Below are 19,424 nucleotides of genomic sequence, written 5' to 3'. Positions count from 1 at the left end.
GGCAAACTGGACAGACAGACAGCCCTCCGGTAGTGTCTGCCCTCAGGTCTTATGTAAGTTCAAAGAGTTTTCTGCATCCACTCTGGTACTGGCCCACTCCACCACCTTGGTCTAAAGCGCACCAGTGTGAGGGTGATGGGGAGGGGTAAACAGGTGAGGCAAGCTGCAGTTAGTTCTTCCTGCTACACCAGAAACTAAAAACCCAGGATGCTTCCCCAACTACCACACATGCACTCAGGAAGGGGCTGCGTCCTTAGAAAACCTGCCATGGTGCATCACTTGCATTGTGTTTTTGACTCCTCTTGGCTTTTCTAAAGACTTGGAAGAAATACTCTAAAAAGGAGATCTGGTCTACCTCGATTTGGGAGGGAAAGGGTCAGCTGGTGCCTGCCTTATACATAGTCACTAAACTCATTAAGAAGCTACAGAAGAGCCCACTGTGCTGTGGTCTGTTCCCTCCAGGTCTTCAGTGCATGCATTGCTTTGCCAAATGAGCTTCTGCCAGGACTGTGAAGACCTAAAGCAGTGGTTCCCAACCTTCCAGATGTTGCTACTCCCAACAATAAAATTATTTTTCTTGCTACTTCATAACTGCAACTTTTGCTGCTATTATGAGTCATAATGTAAATATACAATATTCTGGATGGTCTTAGGTGACCCCTGTGAAAAGCTCATTCAACTACCCCACAAAGGTGTTCAAGACTCACAGGCTGAGAACCACTGACCTAAGGGGAGCCCTTCACTTCAGCAGGGAAAGTGTTCTGAACCTGGTTTCTGTCCCTATGCTATGTGACCTGATATCCTGGCCATATCCCATAGTTTCCACAGCCTAGGACCTCCTTCTGCAGAGGCCACTACAGTCTTTGCCTTTTCTGGGTCCCTCCCCAACAGCTGCATCCTTTGGTCATAATCCTCTAAATAACAGTGACATTAGGTAAGTTCCCGAATGCTCCATCGGGTGTCCAGTCAGATACCTGGTAAACTGGGTCTTGGTGGGTGGCAGCTCCCTTCTGAAAGTTTTCTTCTCACTTCGAACCACTGTAAACCCATCTTCAGAAATGGTCAGCCAAGGATGGCAGCTGTCCTTGTTCAGCCGGAAGTAGCTTCCTGTGGGGGGAGGAAATATCTAGAAGCCCCAACCAGTCTTTGCAGGATGTTCCCAGCATGGTCTTGTGACGGTGCCCAAGCACAGGGTCCAGAGGGATACACAGAAGCCCACCCCTGGCACTCATGAACTGCCTGTGAGTAGGTATGGCCACTACTGTAGGGCAGGACTTGAACCCTCAGTGCCATGCAGTTCACACGTCTTGCTTCCCTAGACACAGGTGTCACTGTCTTCATTTTGTAGATAAGGAAACTGAGGCACAGCTGGTTAAGAAATAGGCTAGCAAATGGTAGAGCTCAGATTGAACTTCTCACCTCTCTGATTCCAGAGACCGGGTTTTTAATTTAGCAAATGGTAGAGCTCAGATTGAACTTCTCACCTCTCTGATTCCAGAGACCGGGTTTTTAATTTACAGGCTATGTTTGTACCTGAGTAGGAGTGTCTAACCTTGCCAAAGAAAACAAAATTAAGGGAATTTGTTTTTTTGTTGTTGTTGTTATTTTTTTTTCATACTGCAGCCCAGGCTCATCTGAAACCATTCTGTCACACAAACTGGCTCAGCTTTGAACTTGTAGCAATCCTCCTGCCTCAGCCACTTGTATGCTGAGTGTGAGCCAAGGTTCAATCTTTTGCTGTTTAAAAAGAAAATAAAGCTGGCTGTGCCACTGCCCTCTGTGTCATTGTTTGTTTGTTTATAGCAAATATCTGCTATTTCAAAACACCCAACTTGGTTTTCCCATCTGTGTGGCAGGAATATGAATGTGGGTTACACAGATCTCTCCTGCCGGGGCAAATGGGGACAAAGAAGTGCAGTGAGTTTCAGTGAAAAGATCTCAGTTAAAGGAAATTTGTTCCCAACACTGGCTAGGCTCTCTGTTCCTGCTGGTCACCTGAAGGCCACCCACTCAGCCGGCTTGAACTGGATTACTCTGAGCAGCTTCCGGAGGCCTCAGCAAAGCTCAGGTTGCGGAACTGTAGCACAGCCGGGGGAGGGGGCGGGGAGGGTGTGGATGTTTCTTTTTTTTTTTTTTTTTTTTTGGTTTTTCGATCTCTGTGGCTTTGGAGGCTGTCCTGGAACTTGCTTGGTAGTCCAGGCTGGTCTCGAACTCACAGAGATCCGCCTGCCTCTGCCTCCCGAGTGCTGGGATTAAAGGTGTGCACCACCAACGCCCGGCGTGGATGTTTCTTTTTTTTTTTTTTTTTTTTTGGTTTTTCGAGACAGGGTTTCTCTGTGGCTTTGGAGGCTGTCCTGGAACTAGCTCTTGTAGACCAAGCTGGCCTCGAACTCACAGAGATCCCCTGCCTCTGCCTCCCGAGTGCTGGGATTAAAGGCGTGCGCCACCAATGCCCGGCGGGTGTGGATGTTTCTAACGAGGTCTCTGCTCGCTCAGGACTTGGACATGGGACATGCCAGTTCTCTGACACGATGAAGGCAGATGAGAAGGGGTGTCAGCACCCAGTGTGGTCAGACAGAGCGTGGAGGCAGGGAGAGGCTGAATGGTGGAGACTCAAGTGGTTTCTGACTGTGGAGCTGCTTGGTACGATAGCAGGGCCAGCCAGGTGGCCATGGCTACTTGGAGTTCTTGAGAATGTGATAAAACCCCCTTCCAAACCAAGTGTAATGGCTCACACCTATAATGCCCAGCCCCAGAGAGGCTGAGGCAGGAGGATCACCTTGAGTTCCAGATCAGCTTGACAACGTATTGTGTTACAGACCAGCCTGAGCTACAGAGTAAGACCCTATCTCAAAACACAAAACTGAAAAAAAAAACAACAGTGATATAAGAAGTATATAAGCCACCCAGGTCCAGTAGGTCAGCCTCTGGGGAATGAAGAAAAGTCTTGAGTTCTAGCACTTTCTCAGCCGACCCAAGTCCTCTGGGGCCTGACCCTTCATCTATAAACAGAGAGCAAAGGCTTTGATGATCCAGGAGCCCCTTCAATGCCTTAGCTAGGTTTTTCTGGTGCACTCTTAGCAGTACTGAGTCTGCAGTAGAGTGGCTAAATTTGCGTCCCAAGAGTGTGGCCGGGGCACGGACCTGTGGTGTGCACTGTCGCAGGCTCACTCCTGGCACTGGTGCCCCCGACATTGAGGGCTCGGACGTAGATGGTGTAGCTGTGTCCAGGTTGCAGCTGTATCAGGGACTCACAGGTTGGTATGCCTACGACAGACCTGTGCACAGAAGCAGAGCAGCTGTCAGCATGAGCCCCAGCCCTCCCTCCCTCTCACACCCACCAGCCCTGCCTCTCACACCCACCGCTCTCTGACCCACAGTAGCACAGCCAGTGTCAGCTCCCAGGGCAGGGCCTCCCACAGTCCGAAGCTTGCGTGCCAGTCTGTGTCTGGCCGTCTCCCTTCCAAGCTCCTCAGCCAGGTTTCCCAAGCACCTAGCACTGTGCTCCAAGTGTCTGCTGGAACATTGTGGGGTGTGTACCCTGTCTCTGGCTGTTAGGGCTATGTCCTCCTGAGGGCAGTAGAACAGTCCTGGACCCACAGAAGCCTTCCTGCCAGACAACTCGGGTAAAAACAGCCGCCACAGAGAATAGCCCAGTTCATTTCAGGGGATGCAAGTTTATAATAGTGCCGTCTGAATTTCTGTGGCTGTCAAACTCATTTCAGTTCAATGGACAAGAGAAGTCTTCAGGATGGTGCTCACATACGGATATGACACCTTACCCAGGCAAGGACAGGATGTCATGTTGGAGGCTGCAGCTCTGGGCCAGAGGGGCATTTCTGCTTGTTCATTTAGTAGATATTAATAAAGCATCTTGCATTCCAGATGCTTTATGTATGTCCTTGGGGAAACTGAACATAACCCCTATTCCTGGGGAACCTGCAGTCTGTGTGGGAAGAGGCATTTTTCAGGAGACCACCATGGTATTCACGACAAACCTACTCTCTGCTACAGCATGGGAGCCTAGTGGTGACATTCAAGAGGAGTTCTGAAGAGTGACTGGAAGGGTTGAAAGAGGGATAGAATAGTCTCTCCACATAGAAGACACATGCGCAGTGGTCCTGTGGCGAGGAGAAAGTAAAGTAGGCGCTGGAGAGAGAAGGGTTGTTGGTATGGGATGAGGGATGGAGAAGGAAGAGCCAGTCTCAGCCTGTGGAGAAGCCATAACCTTCCCTTCGGTGATTGGACATGTGATTCAGTGTGTTCTGGGGGGTGAGCGCCACCTCAGGTCACCCCAGACCTGTCCTCTGAGGGCTCCATCATTATGGGTTGGCCCAAGACCCCAGGTTATGATAATTAGCGAAGGAAACCTGAGTCACTGTTGTGTCAGAACCACTGAACCCCTCCCCTGACTTCTGATCTTTAGAAGCAGAAAACAAAGGCCAGCTTTGAGGTGGTTATAGGCACATAGATCCTGGCAAGAACAGATAAATAGGATGCATGTTAGGTTCGACGGCTGTCAACCAGCCCTGGCCATCGACTGTCTCCACAGATTGAAGGAAAATGCCAGAGAGCTGTGTGGGGTAGCCAGGGGACTCCAAACCTTTTAAGCTGTAGAATTGTGCAAACAAAGCCCTTCTCGTTTTATTATTAAAGCAAGCAAAACATGAGGTGATGTTTACAGTTAGCTTAAGTGACTACAAGAACAGCAGGGAATACACCTGATGTTATGTCTTATCATCTTTGGTCTCGTGAAAAGAGCCAAGAGTATTCCTCCCAGGCCTTTGCCTTTCCCCCAGAGATAGTGCGGACATGCCTCAAACCCTTGCTTTCAAGTGTGTTTGCTCATCATAGTTTATGCAGTTCTTACGGAAGGGCCCCTGTGGGAAGAACATCCTGCCCTCTGCCCCATCCATAGGCCACAGTAAGTCCACACTTCCTTACTCAGGCTCCCACACAAGACCGGCAATAGAATTGCCTCCCTTTGTGAGTGATCATAGAGGAGGGGAGGAGGGGAAGAGGGAGGGAGCAGGAGGAGAGAAGGGAGGGGAGGTTGAGGTTGGGATGTAAAATAAATAAATAAATAATAATAATAAAGAATTTGTATCCCTAACAGTTGGCCTCAAAGGCCTTTTCCATTCTCTTGACAAGCAGCTCCATGCACCCCTGCACTCCACAGCAGAGCTCCCCTGGACTCCGTGGCAGCGGCTGGGCTGTCCAGCTGCATGGTCCCTTGATCTGAATGCTTTAGAATGGCCTGACTGCAGAACAAACGGCCTGGCTATAAGCCAGAAGCAGCCACACTTCCTCTGTGGTGCCTTGCCATAGACTCTTGGGACGTGTAGACCCTAGCGGCCACCGTGTCCTGTCCTCATGGACTTGGTGGTGCCTCTGTGGTGCCTTGCCGTAGACTCTTGGGACCTGTAGACACTAGCGGCCACCGTGTCCTGTCCTCATGGACTTGGTGGTGCCTCTGTGGTGCCTTGCCGTAGACTCTTGGGACCTGTAGACACTAGCGGCCACCATGTCCTGTCCTCATGGACTTGGGAAGGTCTCTCACTCTCCAGACAGCCTTCTGTATCCTTTGTACACTGTACACCAAGTCTCCTTGGTCATTCCTGTGCCCTTCTTTCCTGTGCCCCAACTTGAGTCACATTAGCCCCAGTCCCCGCAGGGTACCCAGCCCACTCCTGTCCCCAAGGTCATGCCCACACAGCTCCTCTCCTCTCCCTAAAACATCTGTCTCACTCCTGCCCATCCTGGACTCAGTTTAAACATCTATCAGAAGAATAGGCCCTGCCTCTACTGTCATTCTCTCCATTGTATCTCTTCTCTCTCCAAATTGTGTATTTTACACATAGTCTTTGGTTTGCTCATACTTGTTTTCCTCCCTGAACTAGGAGCTCCATAGGGCAAGAAATGTGTCTTTCTGGTTCTTTTTTTTTTTTTGGTTTTTTGAGACAGGGTTTCTCTGTAGCTTTGGAGGCTGTCTTGGAACTCACTTTGTAGACCAGGCTGGCCTCAAATTCACAGAGATCCACCTGCCTCTGCCTCCCGAGTGCTGGGACTAAAGGTGTGTGCCACCAACGCCCGGCTGTTTTGTTTTGTTTTGTTTTGTTTTGTTTTGTTTTGTTTTGACACAGGGTTTTTCTGTGTATCCCTGACTGTCCTGGAACTCACTCTATAGACCAGTCTGGCCTAGAACTCCAAGATTCACCTGCTTCTGCCTCCCCAGTGCTGGGATTAAAGACCAGTGCCACCACTGCCCAGTGGTTGCTTTGTTTTCATTGCTGTTTCTTTCTTTCTTTCTTTCTTTCTTTTTTTAAATTTTACAAGACAGAGTTTCCCCTTAGCTTTGGGGGCTATCCCGGAACTCACTCTGGAGACAAGGCTGGCCTTGAACTCACAGAGATCTGCCTGCCTCTGCCTCCTGAGAGCTGGGATTAAAGGCGTGCGCCCCCACTGTCCGGCTATTGTTTCTTGAGACAAGGTCTCACTCTGTGACCCAGGCCATCCTTTGGCAATGCTTCTGCCTTAGTTTAAAGGTTCTTAGTTTATAGGCATATGCCACTAAAGACAAATCTTAGTTAGACCCTGTGTGTGTGTGTGTGTGTGAATACAATATGTGCACACATAGGTGTATGTTGGTGTATGTGCCCATGTGTACACACATAGGGTAGAGGAGGACATCCAGTGTTCTTCTCTGTTACTTTCTGCTTTATTACTTTGAGACAGGGTCTCTCACTGGTCCTGGAGCTAGACAAGCAGCCAGTGAGCCCAGTGGTCCCCCTGGGGTTACAGGTGTGCAGCCACACCCAGCTTTTACATGGGTTCTGGGGATCCCAACTCAGATGCTCACACTTGCACGGCAAGCACTCTTAGCCACTGTGCCCTTAATTCCCCTGTACCCTCAGAGCCGGCAGAGTGGATCATCTTTAATTCTAGAACTTGGGAGGTAGAGGCAGGTGATCTCTGTGAGTTCAAGGCCAGCCTGGTTTATAAAGTGAGTTCCAGGACAACCAGAGCTGTTCAGAGGCACCCTGTTTTGAAAGGAAAAATTATCCTCCCAGCCCTTAAGTGTATTAAAAAAAAAAAAAAGAAGCTGACTCAGGGTTTCCCCAACTTGTATTCATCATTCACTATTTATAACATTCTAGCTACTTCTTGGGTGCCTTAAGTATCCTAATTAAGACTGCTATGTGTCACAAATTCTGACCTGGTCCCCACACTGCATGTGCTTAGAAACCAGCGAAGGCCCTCCAGACTCACTCAGTCACTCCCGAGGCTTCCGGTGTTTCTGCCTGGATCAGCTCCACTGTGTAAGAGTCCACAGGATTCAGGTTCCCAGACTCCCAGCAAATGAGCACAGCCTCTTCACAGCTTCTAATCGCCTCGCTTATTATAGTGGGGGGAGATGGGGCTAAGTGCAGGAGAAAGGAGACAGGACAACCATTAGGCTCAGTCCTGACCATTTTGTTTAGAGCCATGGACAAATACCATAGCAATGCAAGTACCTGGAAACCCTTTCAGACATTCCTGGGCTTGAGGATGGTCACTAAACAAGTGGTGGCTTGAGTAATAAATGTCCCACATAGTCTAGGGCATTTGAATGTTTGGTCTCCAACTGGTAACCCTGTTTGGAAAGTTTTAGGTGGTGCAGTCTTGTTGGAAGAAGCGTGTCACTGTAGGTGGGATTTGAGGATGTAAAGACTCATACCATTTCAAGTTCAAGTTCACTCTCTGCTAGCACTTGCAGTTCAAGATACAAGCCCTCCCCGGGTGGTGGTGGCGCACGCCTTTAATCCCAGCACTCGGGAGGCAGAGGCAGGCAGATCTCCATGAGTTTGAGACCAGCCTGGTCTACAAGAGCTAGTTCCAGGACAGCCTCCAAAGGCACAGAGAAACCCTGTCTCGAAACACCAAAAAAAAAAAAAAAAAAAAAAAAAAACAAAGGAAAATACAAGCCCTCAGTTTCTGACTCTGGCCTCTATACCTGTTGCCATGTCTCTGCTATGACTTTTTTGTTTTGTTTCGTTTTTGGAGACAGGGATTTTCTATAGCTTTGGAGCCTGTCTTGGAACTCGCTGTGTAGACCAGGATGGCCTTGAATTCACAGAGCTCTGCCTGCCTCTGCCTCCCAAGTGCTGGGATTGAAGGTCTGCTGTGACTCTTATCCCTCTAGAATGGTCACCACAAATAAATTCTTCCTTCTTTAAGTTGCCTGGGACATGGTGCTTCAATACAAAAATAGAAAAGTAACTTAATACAAGTCCTGAGTGTCAGTTATAACTATGGATAGCAGGCCAACCATGAAAAAAAGATCCCTATGAAATGGAAAAAAATTAATAAAGTCTAAAAACTTAGACTAACAAATTCCACATAGGAAAAAGAAAAATTTCAAGCCTCTCTAAATTCCCAAAAGGCAGCCCAACACATAATGTTAAACAAAGGTCTATGTGTCTGGAGGCCTTAGACCATATAACACACCCTCAGCTGTGTCAACATTCCATTGTTCCAAAAAAGACCAGATAGCCATCAACTCCTGGTTGTAAATAAAAACCTCTGGCCCTGGAGATAATTAACAAACCTATATCCCCTGCCATAATTCCGCTCAACTGTGTCTTACTTAAACACATGGTTATTACTTTACTTTATGTAACCACGGAAACTTGTAAGCTCGGGGCTTCCAGCCTTGTGATGTTCCCCTTTATTTTATTTTATTTTTGTTTGTCTTTGTTTTTCGAGACAGAATTTCTCCGTATTGTTTTGGAGGCTGTCCTGGAACTCGGTCTGTAGACCAGGCTGACTTCGAACTCACAGAGATCCACCTGCCTCTGCCTCCCGAATGCTGGGATTAAAGGCATGCTCCACCTAGCCCAGCAGTGTTCCCCTTTAAAAATCCCACTTGGCCGGCCGGGTGTTGGTGGCGCACGCCTTTAATCCCAGCACTCGGGAGGCAGAGGCAGGCGGATCTCTGTGAGTTCGAGGCCAGCCTGGTCTACAAAGTGAGTTCCAGGACAGCCTCCAAAGCTACAGAGAAACCCTGTCTCGGAAACCCCCCCCCCAAAAAAAATCCCACTTGGCTGTAAGATGTATTCCATTGGCTCCCAAGCCAGTGGAATCCAGGCTGCAGCTTGAAATAAAAGAAACTTTCCTTTTACATTTGGTGAATCGCCTCCTTAGTGGTAGGTTTTTGGGGTTCAATGAACTGGGCATAACACCTACAACACCAGGCATGTAGATCTAATGCATTAAATGAAATACAGAAAAAAAGAAAAAAGAAAAGAAAGAAACCACACACAGGCTCTATCCTTTCAAATGAAATGGAAAACCCAGGCACATCTGGAAACCTGCAACTCCTGTGTCACCTTGAATGAGAATGAACAGTTCAGTACCTGTCATGTATACTGCGTGCTCACTGGAGGGGCTGGGGCCAGTCCTGTTCTGAGCTATCACCCAAAATTCATATTGGGTATTTGGCTCAAGATTTGTCACTGAGCAATATGTTTCTTTGACTGTCATGGTAAACTCTGGAAGAGAAAGAAAACAGTCAGAATTCAAATGTTAAAAGGCCATGTGGCTTTATTGTGTCCCATTGTAAAAGACCAGGCTGCAGATCCTCCGTCCCCTGCAGGCATGTCTCTGCCACCTGTGCTAAGAGGCCGGGGCTAATAGCCTGACTTTGAAGTGGGGCTTACAGGATGATAGCATGACACAAGAGAAGGCTTGGGACAGTGAGGGGCTTGCCCCCCCCCTTTACTGCTGGGAATGCTTTTGCTACATATGAATGTGTCTGAGGACACCCTCTGGAGAGTTAAGACCACAGGGAGAAAATCCCCCCACCCCTACCCTTCAGCGGTACCAGCTGTCCTCGAGGGCCAGACTGGAAGACAAGAGTTACTTTTACCTTGAGAAGCAACCTAAGGAAGGAAGGGTTTATTTCCACCAGGGCAGGGAAGGCAAGGTGGCAACTTGCTCACATTGTATCCATGCGCATGACAGGAAGCAGAGAGCCGAGCCCTGCTGCTCGACCTTTCCCTGTTTGAATCAGTCTGGGACATCAGGTGGATCTTGCCTGCCCTGTTAAACCTTTCCGGAAACACCTCCACAGACACACCCAGAGATGTGTTTCCATTGTGATTTTAAATCCTTCAAGTTGACAACGGAGATAAATATCATCATAATGAATAAGGCCACCTTGGATCGTCTGATCGAACTCAAGGAGTCCCAGACCCGAATTGTCTAACCAACCCATAAAATTATAAAACAATAAATGTGTGTTGTTTTAAGACAGGAGGCAGGAATATTGTTACAGAGCCAAAACTAACTGACACAAGACTAATACATAGTGGTGCACATTTATAATCCTAGGGTCAAGGAGGCTGAGGCAGGAGAATAGCTGTGAGTTCAAGGCCACTCTAGGTTACTTAGACCTTCTCTGAGAAATCAAGCCAATTAAAAGTTATGAAGAAGTGTTAAAGAAATCTGTAAACTAATAATAATTATAAAACAATTCGCATTCATGGATAGATCTGCTCTCAGAGGTTGTTGATGAAAATCAATTTTAGGAATAGGCTACTGCATTGGCCATTTTTTTGTTGCTGCAATAAAACAATGTGACCAGTGTGACTGATGGAGGAAAGTTTACTGGGGCTTATGGCTTCAGAGGTGGGGAGGCACAGAAACAGGGGGCTGGAGCAGGGAGCAGAGTGTTCAACGTAGAGGGGGGATTGGAGGTAGGGTGAGGCTGCAGTCTCTCGAAACCTGCCCCTGTGTGTGACATACTTCCTCTAGCAAGGCTACATCCTAAGCCCCCGCCCCCCAGATAACAACCACCAACTGGAGACCAAGTATCCAAATCCCTGAGCCAGGGTTCATGTTCACCAGAGCTACTTTCCTTATGAGTCGTTTGTCAGAGATGTCTCTCAGACCCCGTTAAACAGTACAGGCAACTGCCACTGCTGCTGGTTGCCTAACACGTGACCTGCTCACAGAGCATAGAAAGATCAAGTTGGTACTAGAATGGAAACTTCCTGCAGGCCAGCCCTCACAGTGCCAGTAGGTACTTTGTAGCCTATTGTAGAAAAAAAATCATTGATCTTTCCCAGCACGGTCATGCTACGGCATGGACCTGCTGCTGGCAAATATACTCACGGTACAATAGAGTCTCACAGTTACGAGGGTGGCCAACCACTCTCTAACTGGTTAGGAGGTCTTCTCCACAGGAATGATTTCATGCCTGGCACTGTAAACCTGGTTAGAATTCATGACCAGGGAGATCACAGGCCCTACTGAGGAACCTTCTGTTGTTCTGATAAACGGTCATGTTGTCAAACTGCACTCTGAACATTTATGTTTGCACCCATAGATTTGTGTTGCTCTCAACTTTGGTCAGCGGAGTTTCTTTTTGCAGTGGGTAGTGATTAATGCAGAGACTCGTGACTGGTCAAAGTGCTGACTATACATGACTCTGAGTGGTTAGCTGTGGATGGGGGGGCGGTCTGTATCAATGTCCCAGCATCCAAGGCTCAGGGAAGTTCAAAGAAGAGGGCTCAGAAAGAATTACGGGGGCACATGGGGAGGAAAGCTGTGAAATGCTGACTTCTAGACAAGATGTTGCTACTGCTCACGTCAACTGACAGCAGCTGTGGTCACCCCCACAGCATCAAGCCAGCCAGGCTTGCCACTTGGCTGGGGGAGGGCCCTGGAGACCATCTGGCGGTTGATGGCATCTGAGTAAGGGGGAGTCACTCTTCTTTGTGGGTGTGGCCTCTGGTAGGTTGCTCATGCTCCAGTGGGTGGCCGTGTACCCATGTGCCTGTGGGCAGCACTAATTGACTTTGCAGTTATCAGTAACAGAAACCAAAAATAAAAGAGGACAAGAAGATGGGAGAGAGATGGGGTGGAGGCTGTTTTGGGGTGTGGTGGACCGATATGACCAAATGCATTGAATAAATGTATGAAACTTTCAAATAATAAAAAGCAGTTTTTGAAAATCTCCTTCCTGGCTTCCACCTGGAACACTGTGCCTGCTGACCTGGTTCTCCTACTGGTTCTGCCACAACTCACTGTGACCCACAGACAGCTTGTTTCTCTCTGAGCCTCCGCCATCCTTCTCTATTAAATGGAGATTGCCAAGCCTGGCAATCTCACTCTGACCCGACTCATGCTGGACAGACCTACCAGCAGGACCAGATCCTCATTACTTCTGGTCTATGGGCCTTACGGGGTTAGTTTTTCTGCAGTCTGATCTCCCCTTCCTCTTATGATTTAAAAAGTGCCCCCCAACAGCTATGTGTTGAAGGCTGCCCCTCCCCCAATACCCCAGGAGGTGGTGAAAACTTTAAGAGGTGGGGCCTCGTGGAAGGAGGTTAGGTATGGGAAACATGGCCTTGAAAGGGATTTTGGCACTCCCAGCCCTCCCTGTTTCTCTTGGCCCCATGGATGCTGCTATCACTGCCACACTCTGTAGTGATGCACTGTGTCACTGAAGATGGAAACCATGAGCTACTAAAGTTTCCTACTTAAAAGTTGGTTTATCTCTGATAATTGTTATGGTAACAACAAGCTGACTGTGATGACTAATCTTAATTTCCAACTTGATGAGATTTTGAATCACTAAGGATGATTTGAAACACCAGGCCTCTGGGTGTCTTTGAAGGCATTTTCAAAGATGCTCAGCTGAGGAGGGATGGCCCCCTTTAATGCGGGTGCCACCACTCTGTGGCGCGGAGGTCCCAGACTGAATATGAAGGAGAAAGCGAGTAGAACACCAGCATTCATCTCATGGCTCTCTGTTTCTTGACGGTGGATACAATGTTACCAGCTGTCTCATGCACCTGCTACCACGCCCTCCCTGCAACGGTGGACCTTGTACCCTCAAACTGGGAGCCAAAAATAACCCCTCCTCTGTTAAAGTTGTTTCTCGTGTTGTGTCAGGTATTTGTTACAGCAACAAGAAAAGTAACTAGCCGATGGTTAATAGAAACACACTGCTCACAGGAGAAGGGCTGGTAGATTGTTGGTGCAAGGGTAACCCCAGTCCCAGTACCACACAAGCCGTTTCCCGGGGTGGGGGGGGTGGGGGGGTGTGAAGATAGATCTAGAGCTGCCCAGAGCAAGGGCCATACCCTGAAGCTTTCTGGTCAGCATCAGCTCTTTCAGGCTTACCTGCTTGCTCCTTGCCAGGTGAGCTGTCTCGCACCGGCCTGTAGGACAGCTGATAGCTCTCCACAGTGTCATCAGAGTACAAGCTCCAGCACACACGGACGGAGGATCCTGTGGCCGAGTTGGGGGCCTGTGGGTTTATCACTGGAGCAGAGGGAGCTGAAAAACAAAAAGAGAGAAAACAACGTTGAGGAGCCATATGTACGGGTGTGGGATGGGGCAGCCGCTTTCTTATTTTATTGTGTGGCTTTGTGTGCCTGGGTGTTTTGTCTGCATGCGTGTCTGTGCACCGTGTGCTTGCCTGGTGCCCATGGAAGACAGACAAGAGATACTTATACCTGATACTCAGAACACGGAAGAATCTCCAGAACTCAATGGCAAGCCAAACAGACAGCCTCTTAAATAACATCATTTAAAAATGAACAAAGGGCTCAAACAGGTGTTTGTCTAAAGGAGCCATACCAACTGCCACCACCAGGAGTAGGAACAGGTGCTCAGCATTAGTAACCACGAGGAAAATGAAGATCAAAATCACAACCTGAGGGCCATGTGTGGTGACGCATACGTGCAATCCCAGCACCTGCTAGGCTGAGGGTCACAAGTGAGAGGCCAGCCTGGGCTACGCTGAGTTCTACAGCTAACCCGGGTATAGAGTGATACCCTGTCTCGACAAAACTAAAACAACAAACACAGCCCCCCAAACATAATGAGCTATCCCTTCACTCCTGCCAGAACAGCCACGCTCAGGAAGCAAAGGATAACAATCGTTGGCAAGGATCTAGGGATCTGGAAGCCATGTGTACTGCCAGGGAAATGTACCTTTGTACAGCCACTGTGGAAAACAGCATGGCAAGCCACCAACATTTTAATAAGGAACTGCTAGTGTAATGTCACACTCAAGAGGTCAGGGTACTCTGGGGGAGGAAAAGTAGCTCAGAGATGCAGCACTTGTGTGGCACACATGAGGTTCTGGGTTCAATCCCCAGCACAGCAAATGGAGGGAGGGGGAGAAGAGAACTGTCAAACGGGTCAGCAACCCCACTTTCAGGCACATATCCAAAAGCACTGAGATTGGGATCCTAGACATTTTGCACACTCATTTAATGGTGCTGCATTCACAGGGGTCAAGTTAAGAGACCAACAGATTGATGGAGAAAGAAATTGTGGTATGTTTACTCAATGGAGTACTGCTGAGCTTTAGAAGGGAAAAAACCTGAGCTGGGGAGGGGAGGTGGCCCAGTCGGGAAAGTACTTGCCAAATAAGCCTGAGGACCTGGGCTTAGAGCCCCAGTGTCCACATAAGTAGCCAGGTGCAGCTCTGTACATCTTGGAGATAGGATTCCTGCAGCACACTGGCCTGACAGCCTAGACAATCCGGGGGAGACCCTGTTTCAAAACTGAAGTGCAGAGCAATAGAGGAAGATGCCTGACGTCAGTCTCAGTCTCTAGCCTCCACATGCACCACACACACACACACACACACACACACACACACACACACACACCACACACCACACACACCACACACACCACACACACACACACACACCACACACACCACACACACACACACACCACACACACACCACACACACACCACACACCACACCACACACACACACACACACACACACACCACACCACACACACACACACACACACACACACACACACACACACACACACACACACACACACACACACACACACCACCCCCACATAGACACAGGGAGGGAGAGGCATGCTTGTTAAGACCCCTTAGCATCAGATCTACTCTCTTACCATAAGCAGAAGTGACAGATACCACATTGTTAACTCCAGGTAATGGGCTACCCAGCACATCTGGGTCTTACTCACTTTGCAGAACTAAGTCCTTCTACCCATCCAGTAGTTCCCATCTCTCCCTCCCCAGTCCTGGGCTGCCACCATTCTGTTTGCTGATTCTGTGAGTTTGCTTTCTTCAGGCACCTCATGGAAGGCGAATTGTGCTGGATTTATCTTTCTGTGAAAAGTTAGTTACACTTATTATACTGTCCATTTAGGTCCATTGGTGGTCTCTCTTTCTCTCTGTGTCTGTCTGTCTGTCTGTCTGTCTGTCTGTCTGTCTGTCTGTCTGTCTGTCTCTGTGTCTATGTTACTGTCTCCCTCTGAAGTTAAGCTCCTGTGGAGATGCACGGGTCAGATCCACACCTGCAACAGTGTTGATGGAATCCATCAGCTGCTCCACATCAGAGAAATCCAAGGTCTGGTCTTCAAACTCAGGCTGTGCAGAGAGCTCCACGTCTGTTTTGGTTTTCAGGAATTTCCCCAGTCTGTAGGTATAAAAAGACAAGGCCAGGGCTGGGAAGTCAGACAAGCAGTCAAGAGCACTGGCTGCTCTTCCAGAGGACCTAGGCTCAATTGCTAGCACCCACATGGCAGCTCACAACTCTCTGTAACCCCAGTTCCAGGGGATCTGACACCCTCTTCTGGCCTCTGAGGACACCAGCTACACACACACACACACACACACACACACACACACACACACACACACACACAGGGTCCACAGACATTCATGCAGGTGAAACACTCAAGCATGTTTAAAAATAACCACACAAATTCACACAAAGATGGAGGGGCTTTCTTCTTAGGGTACATCTATAGTGCTAGGTCACTAGGAGGAAATGGAGGGCCTCTGTCAAATTTACATTTCTTCACTTGCTTCTAGATTCCACTATCTGATTTGACGAAGGGCCTGGAGGTTACCTCATCCGAATTTTGTGGTTTTGATGAGTCACTGAAATAAGCAACTGAAAGGGAGGGGATGTTTACTACGCCCGTGTTTTAAGTCCATGGTCAGCTGGCTCAGCTCTTAGGTGGAAACATGGGTGGGTGGGGAAATGGAGGGCAGCTGCTTACCATGGGCAGCCAGGAAGCAGAGAGAGGGGAGAAGACTGAGCCAGGGATAAGACACACCCTTCAAACCTCCAGTGACTCACTTCCTATAGCTAGGCCCCAGCTCCTCATCTCCACCATCTCCCCACTGAACCAAAGAATTACCAACCCATCAAAGGATCCTCATTCATGAGATCCCAGCTCTACCGGGCCAATCATTCTCCCAGAACCCCATTTCTGAACATAGTTGCTTTAAGAACGAAGCCTTCAACCCATGAGTCTGTTAGGGAACACTTCCTATCCAAACCTTCAGTGTCTAAACCAGTAGATCTCAACCTTCCTAATGCTTCGACCCTTTAACACAGTTCCTCATGTTGTGGTGACCCCAACCACAACATTCTTTTTGTTGCTACTTCATAACACTATTTATGCTACTGTTATGAATTGTAATGTAAATAAATGTCTATGTTTTCCATGGTCTTAGTAACTCCTGTGAAAGGGTCCTTTGACCACTGCCCCACCCTCCACCCCCAAAGGGTTTTTGACCCACAGGTTGGGAAACATTGGTCTAATCCCTCCCAGGGAAAGAGGGAGGGCTGGGACTAAGAGTGGGAGTCTGGGGCTGGAGAGATAGCTCAGCGGTTAAGAGCACTGACTGTTCTTCCAGAGGTCCCGAGTTCAATTCCCAGCAACCACATGGTGGCTCACAACCACCTTGAATGAAATCTGGTACCCTCTGCTAGCTTGCAGACAAAAAGGCTGTATGCACAATTAAAAAAAAAAAACTGAGCCAGGCGTTGGTGGCGCACGCCTTTAATCCCAGCACTCGGGAGGCAGAGGCAGGCAGATCTCTGTGAGTTCGAGGCCAGCCTGGTCTACAGAGCGAGTTCCAAGACAGCCTCCAAAGCCACAGAGAAACCCTGTCTCGAAAAACAAAAAACAAAAAACAAAAAACAAAAAAAACCAAAAAACAACTGTATGCATAATAAATAAATAATTAAAAAAAAGAGTGGGAGTCTGTCCATCAGCAGGGAGCAGAGCCACATTTTCTCTGCTCCCCCATCACCCACATGGACTCAGGGTTCTACTCTGGAGCCTCCCTCCCACATGGTCTTACATCGGCTCCCTGGCAGTCACAGGGCTTCTAAGTGGCAAAGGTGGAATTTGAAAACCAGGTCCATTTTTGCCAAAACATACTTGCTTAGGCACTTAGATTATTGAGATCCCATGTTGCTCTACAGACACTGTCTTACTAAGTCCTCACTGAACCACCCCTGCTTGTAAATGGGGAAGGCGAGGCATTGGACCTGGATCTGTCTAAGGTCACTGTCGAAGCGGCTTTAACTCTGCTGTGTCTGACTTTTAAATTCTCATACCTTCTGTCACAACATGACCAAGGACTGAGGAGGGCTAGGGACATGTGCCAGTCCTCGGTTTCTCCCGGTGGAACAAAGCTCTTGTGTGTGTGAGGGGGCCTGAGCACAGGCTTGCTGTGTGGGCCTCACCACATGCTCCTGTCCAGCCCACAGATTCTAAGATTCAACCCCAAAGGCCCCCACTGACCCCGTACCGCCACTGCGAAGCCAGTGCTATTCTATTTACAGGGCCACCGGAGCTGAAAGGGAAGCAGGTGACCCCGCGGAACCGAGTCTACAAGTGAAAGTAGGACACAGAAACTAGGTCAGTACAAAACTTTTACCTGTCAGTCATAGCCACTGCATCCTGAAAAGGAAGAGAAAATATTAAGCCAATTTAGGAAAAAGTTTTTCTCAACAATATGGAATGTAATTTTTTAAAGTTGGAAATTACAAACAAGGGGGAGTCACCCTAACAAAGCCACCATGTCTGTACCTTTCCTTCTACACACCTGCACCTCCCGGGTCACACAGGGCCCTTCAGACCACTGACTACGAGGACTGCAAAGGATTCATCCTAGAAGCACCATCGTTTACTTATTAATGGCTCCTCTGTTGTAGGACACTGGCTGTCTACAAGTTTTCGCCATCATAAGTAACGTGTTGTTTTCTACTTTCTGTATTTGAGACAGTGGCACCATGGGACCACTGGCTCAAGAGGCTGAGCCTCGGTTCCTCTCGAGGCACTTGCCAGGTTGCTCTCCACCTTTATCCGTGATCATGGAGAGAAGGAGGCAGGACTGGGCTGTGAGGAGTAGCTAAGAGCTTGGACAATGAGGGGATCATACTCAGCATCTGAGAAGATCCTGGGGACCTCTTTGTGGACCCACATCTGCACCATGGTCTTATGGGCCCTTGCAAGATCTTTAAATGAAGTAGAAATTTCTGTAACTGCTATATGGGGTTTGGGCCAGATTTAATATGATTTTAATATAATTAAGAAATGGATATTTTTGGCATATGCATGGAATTACAAAGCAAGATTTACAACTGCCACCTTGGCACAGGGCAACTTAAGGTACCTTATTAACCTGGACTAACTTTCTCCCAGAGATCCAAGAGAAGCCATCAGAGGCGGCCAAGAAACTCTCAGGACACTGTCTTTGCTCACCTCCGTGATCAAGGGACAGAGGAACAAAGCTTGCAGTTACCTGGGAAGCAGTGGAAGGGAAGGGCCAGGTGTCCCTGCCTGCTTGACCACTAATGAAGTGCTATGGGGAAATGGAGGGACATCCTCCTACCATGAACGTCAGACAGACGTCACTGTTAACTCAGATCTCTGGGAGGACAGAGGGCAGGCTAGCCTACTCTAGGCTGGACCTGGGATTTCATCTCATGGTTTTGTTCCTTGCCTTTCTGTTTCTCCACAGACCTTTAAGAACTCAACCTTCTCTTCGTGACACATCTCCTCTATGGTTTCCATCAGCTCTCTACAGGCATCAAGATTTTCTCCACAGGTGACCAGTTGTCCATATAAGGATTCCAGCTTCTCCTTCTTTTTCTCTCCTAGGGCTTGAATTTTTTCTTCATACTTTTGAGCGAGGGTTTCCAAGATCTCATTGTAATGTGACTCAAAGTTTTGTTCTTGTCTTCCAAAATTCTCCTGTAAGACAGTTGACCTCAACCATCATTTTAGTGCGTGTGATATGTTGGCTAGAGTCACTGGGGAATGAAACTCTGCCTACCCGGAGTTGTTTTCTTCCCTTCACTTTCTCCCATCTCCTAGCAGGGAGTGGATGCTGGGGGAGTGAAAACAGAGAGTCCTTCGTACATCCTCAGGAATGATATTTAATTAATTAATGCATATAAACATGTATGTGTACATACATATTTGTGCATGTGGAAGCCAGAGGACAACCTCGGGTATCATCCACAGAGTCTCTCACTGGCAGAGAATGTGCCAGTTACGTAAGTGTGGCTGACCAACAAGCCCCAGAGATCCTCTTCTCTCTGCCTCCCAGCACT

The 19,424-nt window shown here is 48.4% G+C and overlaps 1 protein-coding gene across 1 annotated transcript in view; it reads right to left on the bottom strand.

Annotated features, from left to right (window-relative positions):
* Fsd2 (fibronectin type III and SPRY domain containing 2) overlaps positions 1-19,424 on the bottom strand; it is a 40,683-nt gene that overhangs the window by 9,652 nt on the left and 11,607 nt on the right. The window contains exons 4-11 of the mRNA XM_040729365.1: positions 18,832-19,062; positions 17,744-17,766; positions 15,358-15,479; positions 13,171-13,326; positions 9,396-9,530; positions 7,270-7,420; positions 3,145-3,278; positions 975-1,107 (exon numbers count right to left, since the gene is read on the bottom strand). Coding sequence (XP_040585299.1) covers positions 975-1,107; positions 3,145-3,278; positions 7,270-7,420; positions 9,396-9,530; positions 13,171-13,326; positions 15,358-15,479; positions 17,744-17,766; positions 18,832-19,062 — 1,085 coding nt within the window. The remainder of the gene's footprint in view (positions 1-974; positions 1,108-3,144; positions 3,279-7,269; positions 7,421-9,395; positions 9,531-13,170; positions 13,327-15,357; positions 15,480-17,743; positions 17,767-18,831; positions 19,063-19,424) is intronic.

The sequence above is a fragment of the Mesocricetus auratus genome, unplaced genomic scaffold (genome assembly GCF_017639785.1).
Source record: "Mesocricetus auratus isolate SY011 unplaced genomic scaffold, BCM_Maur_2.0 Super-Scaffold_4256, whole genome shotgun sequence".
NCBI lineage: Eukaryota > Metazoa > Chordata > Mammalia > Rodentia > Cricetidae > Mesocricetus > Mesocricetus auratus.
This window is presented reverse-complemented; position numbering and strand designations above follow the sequence as displayed.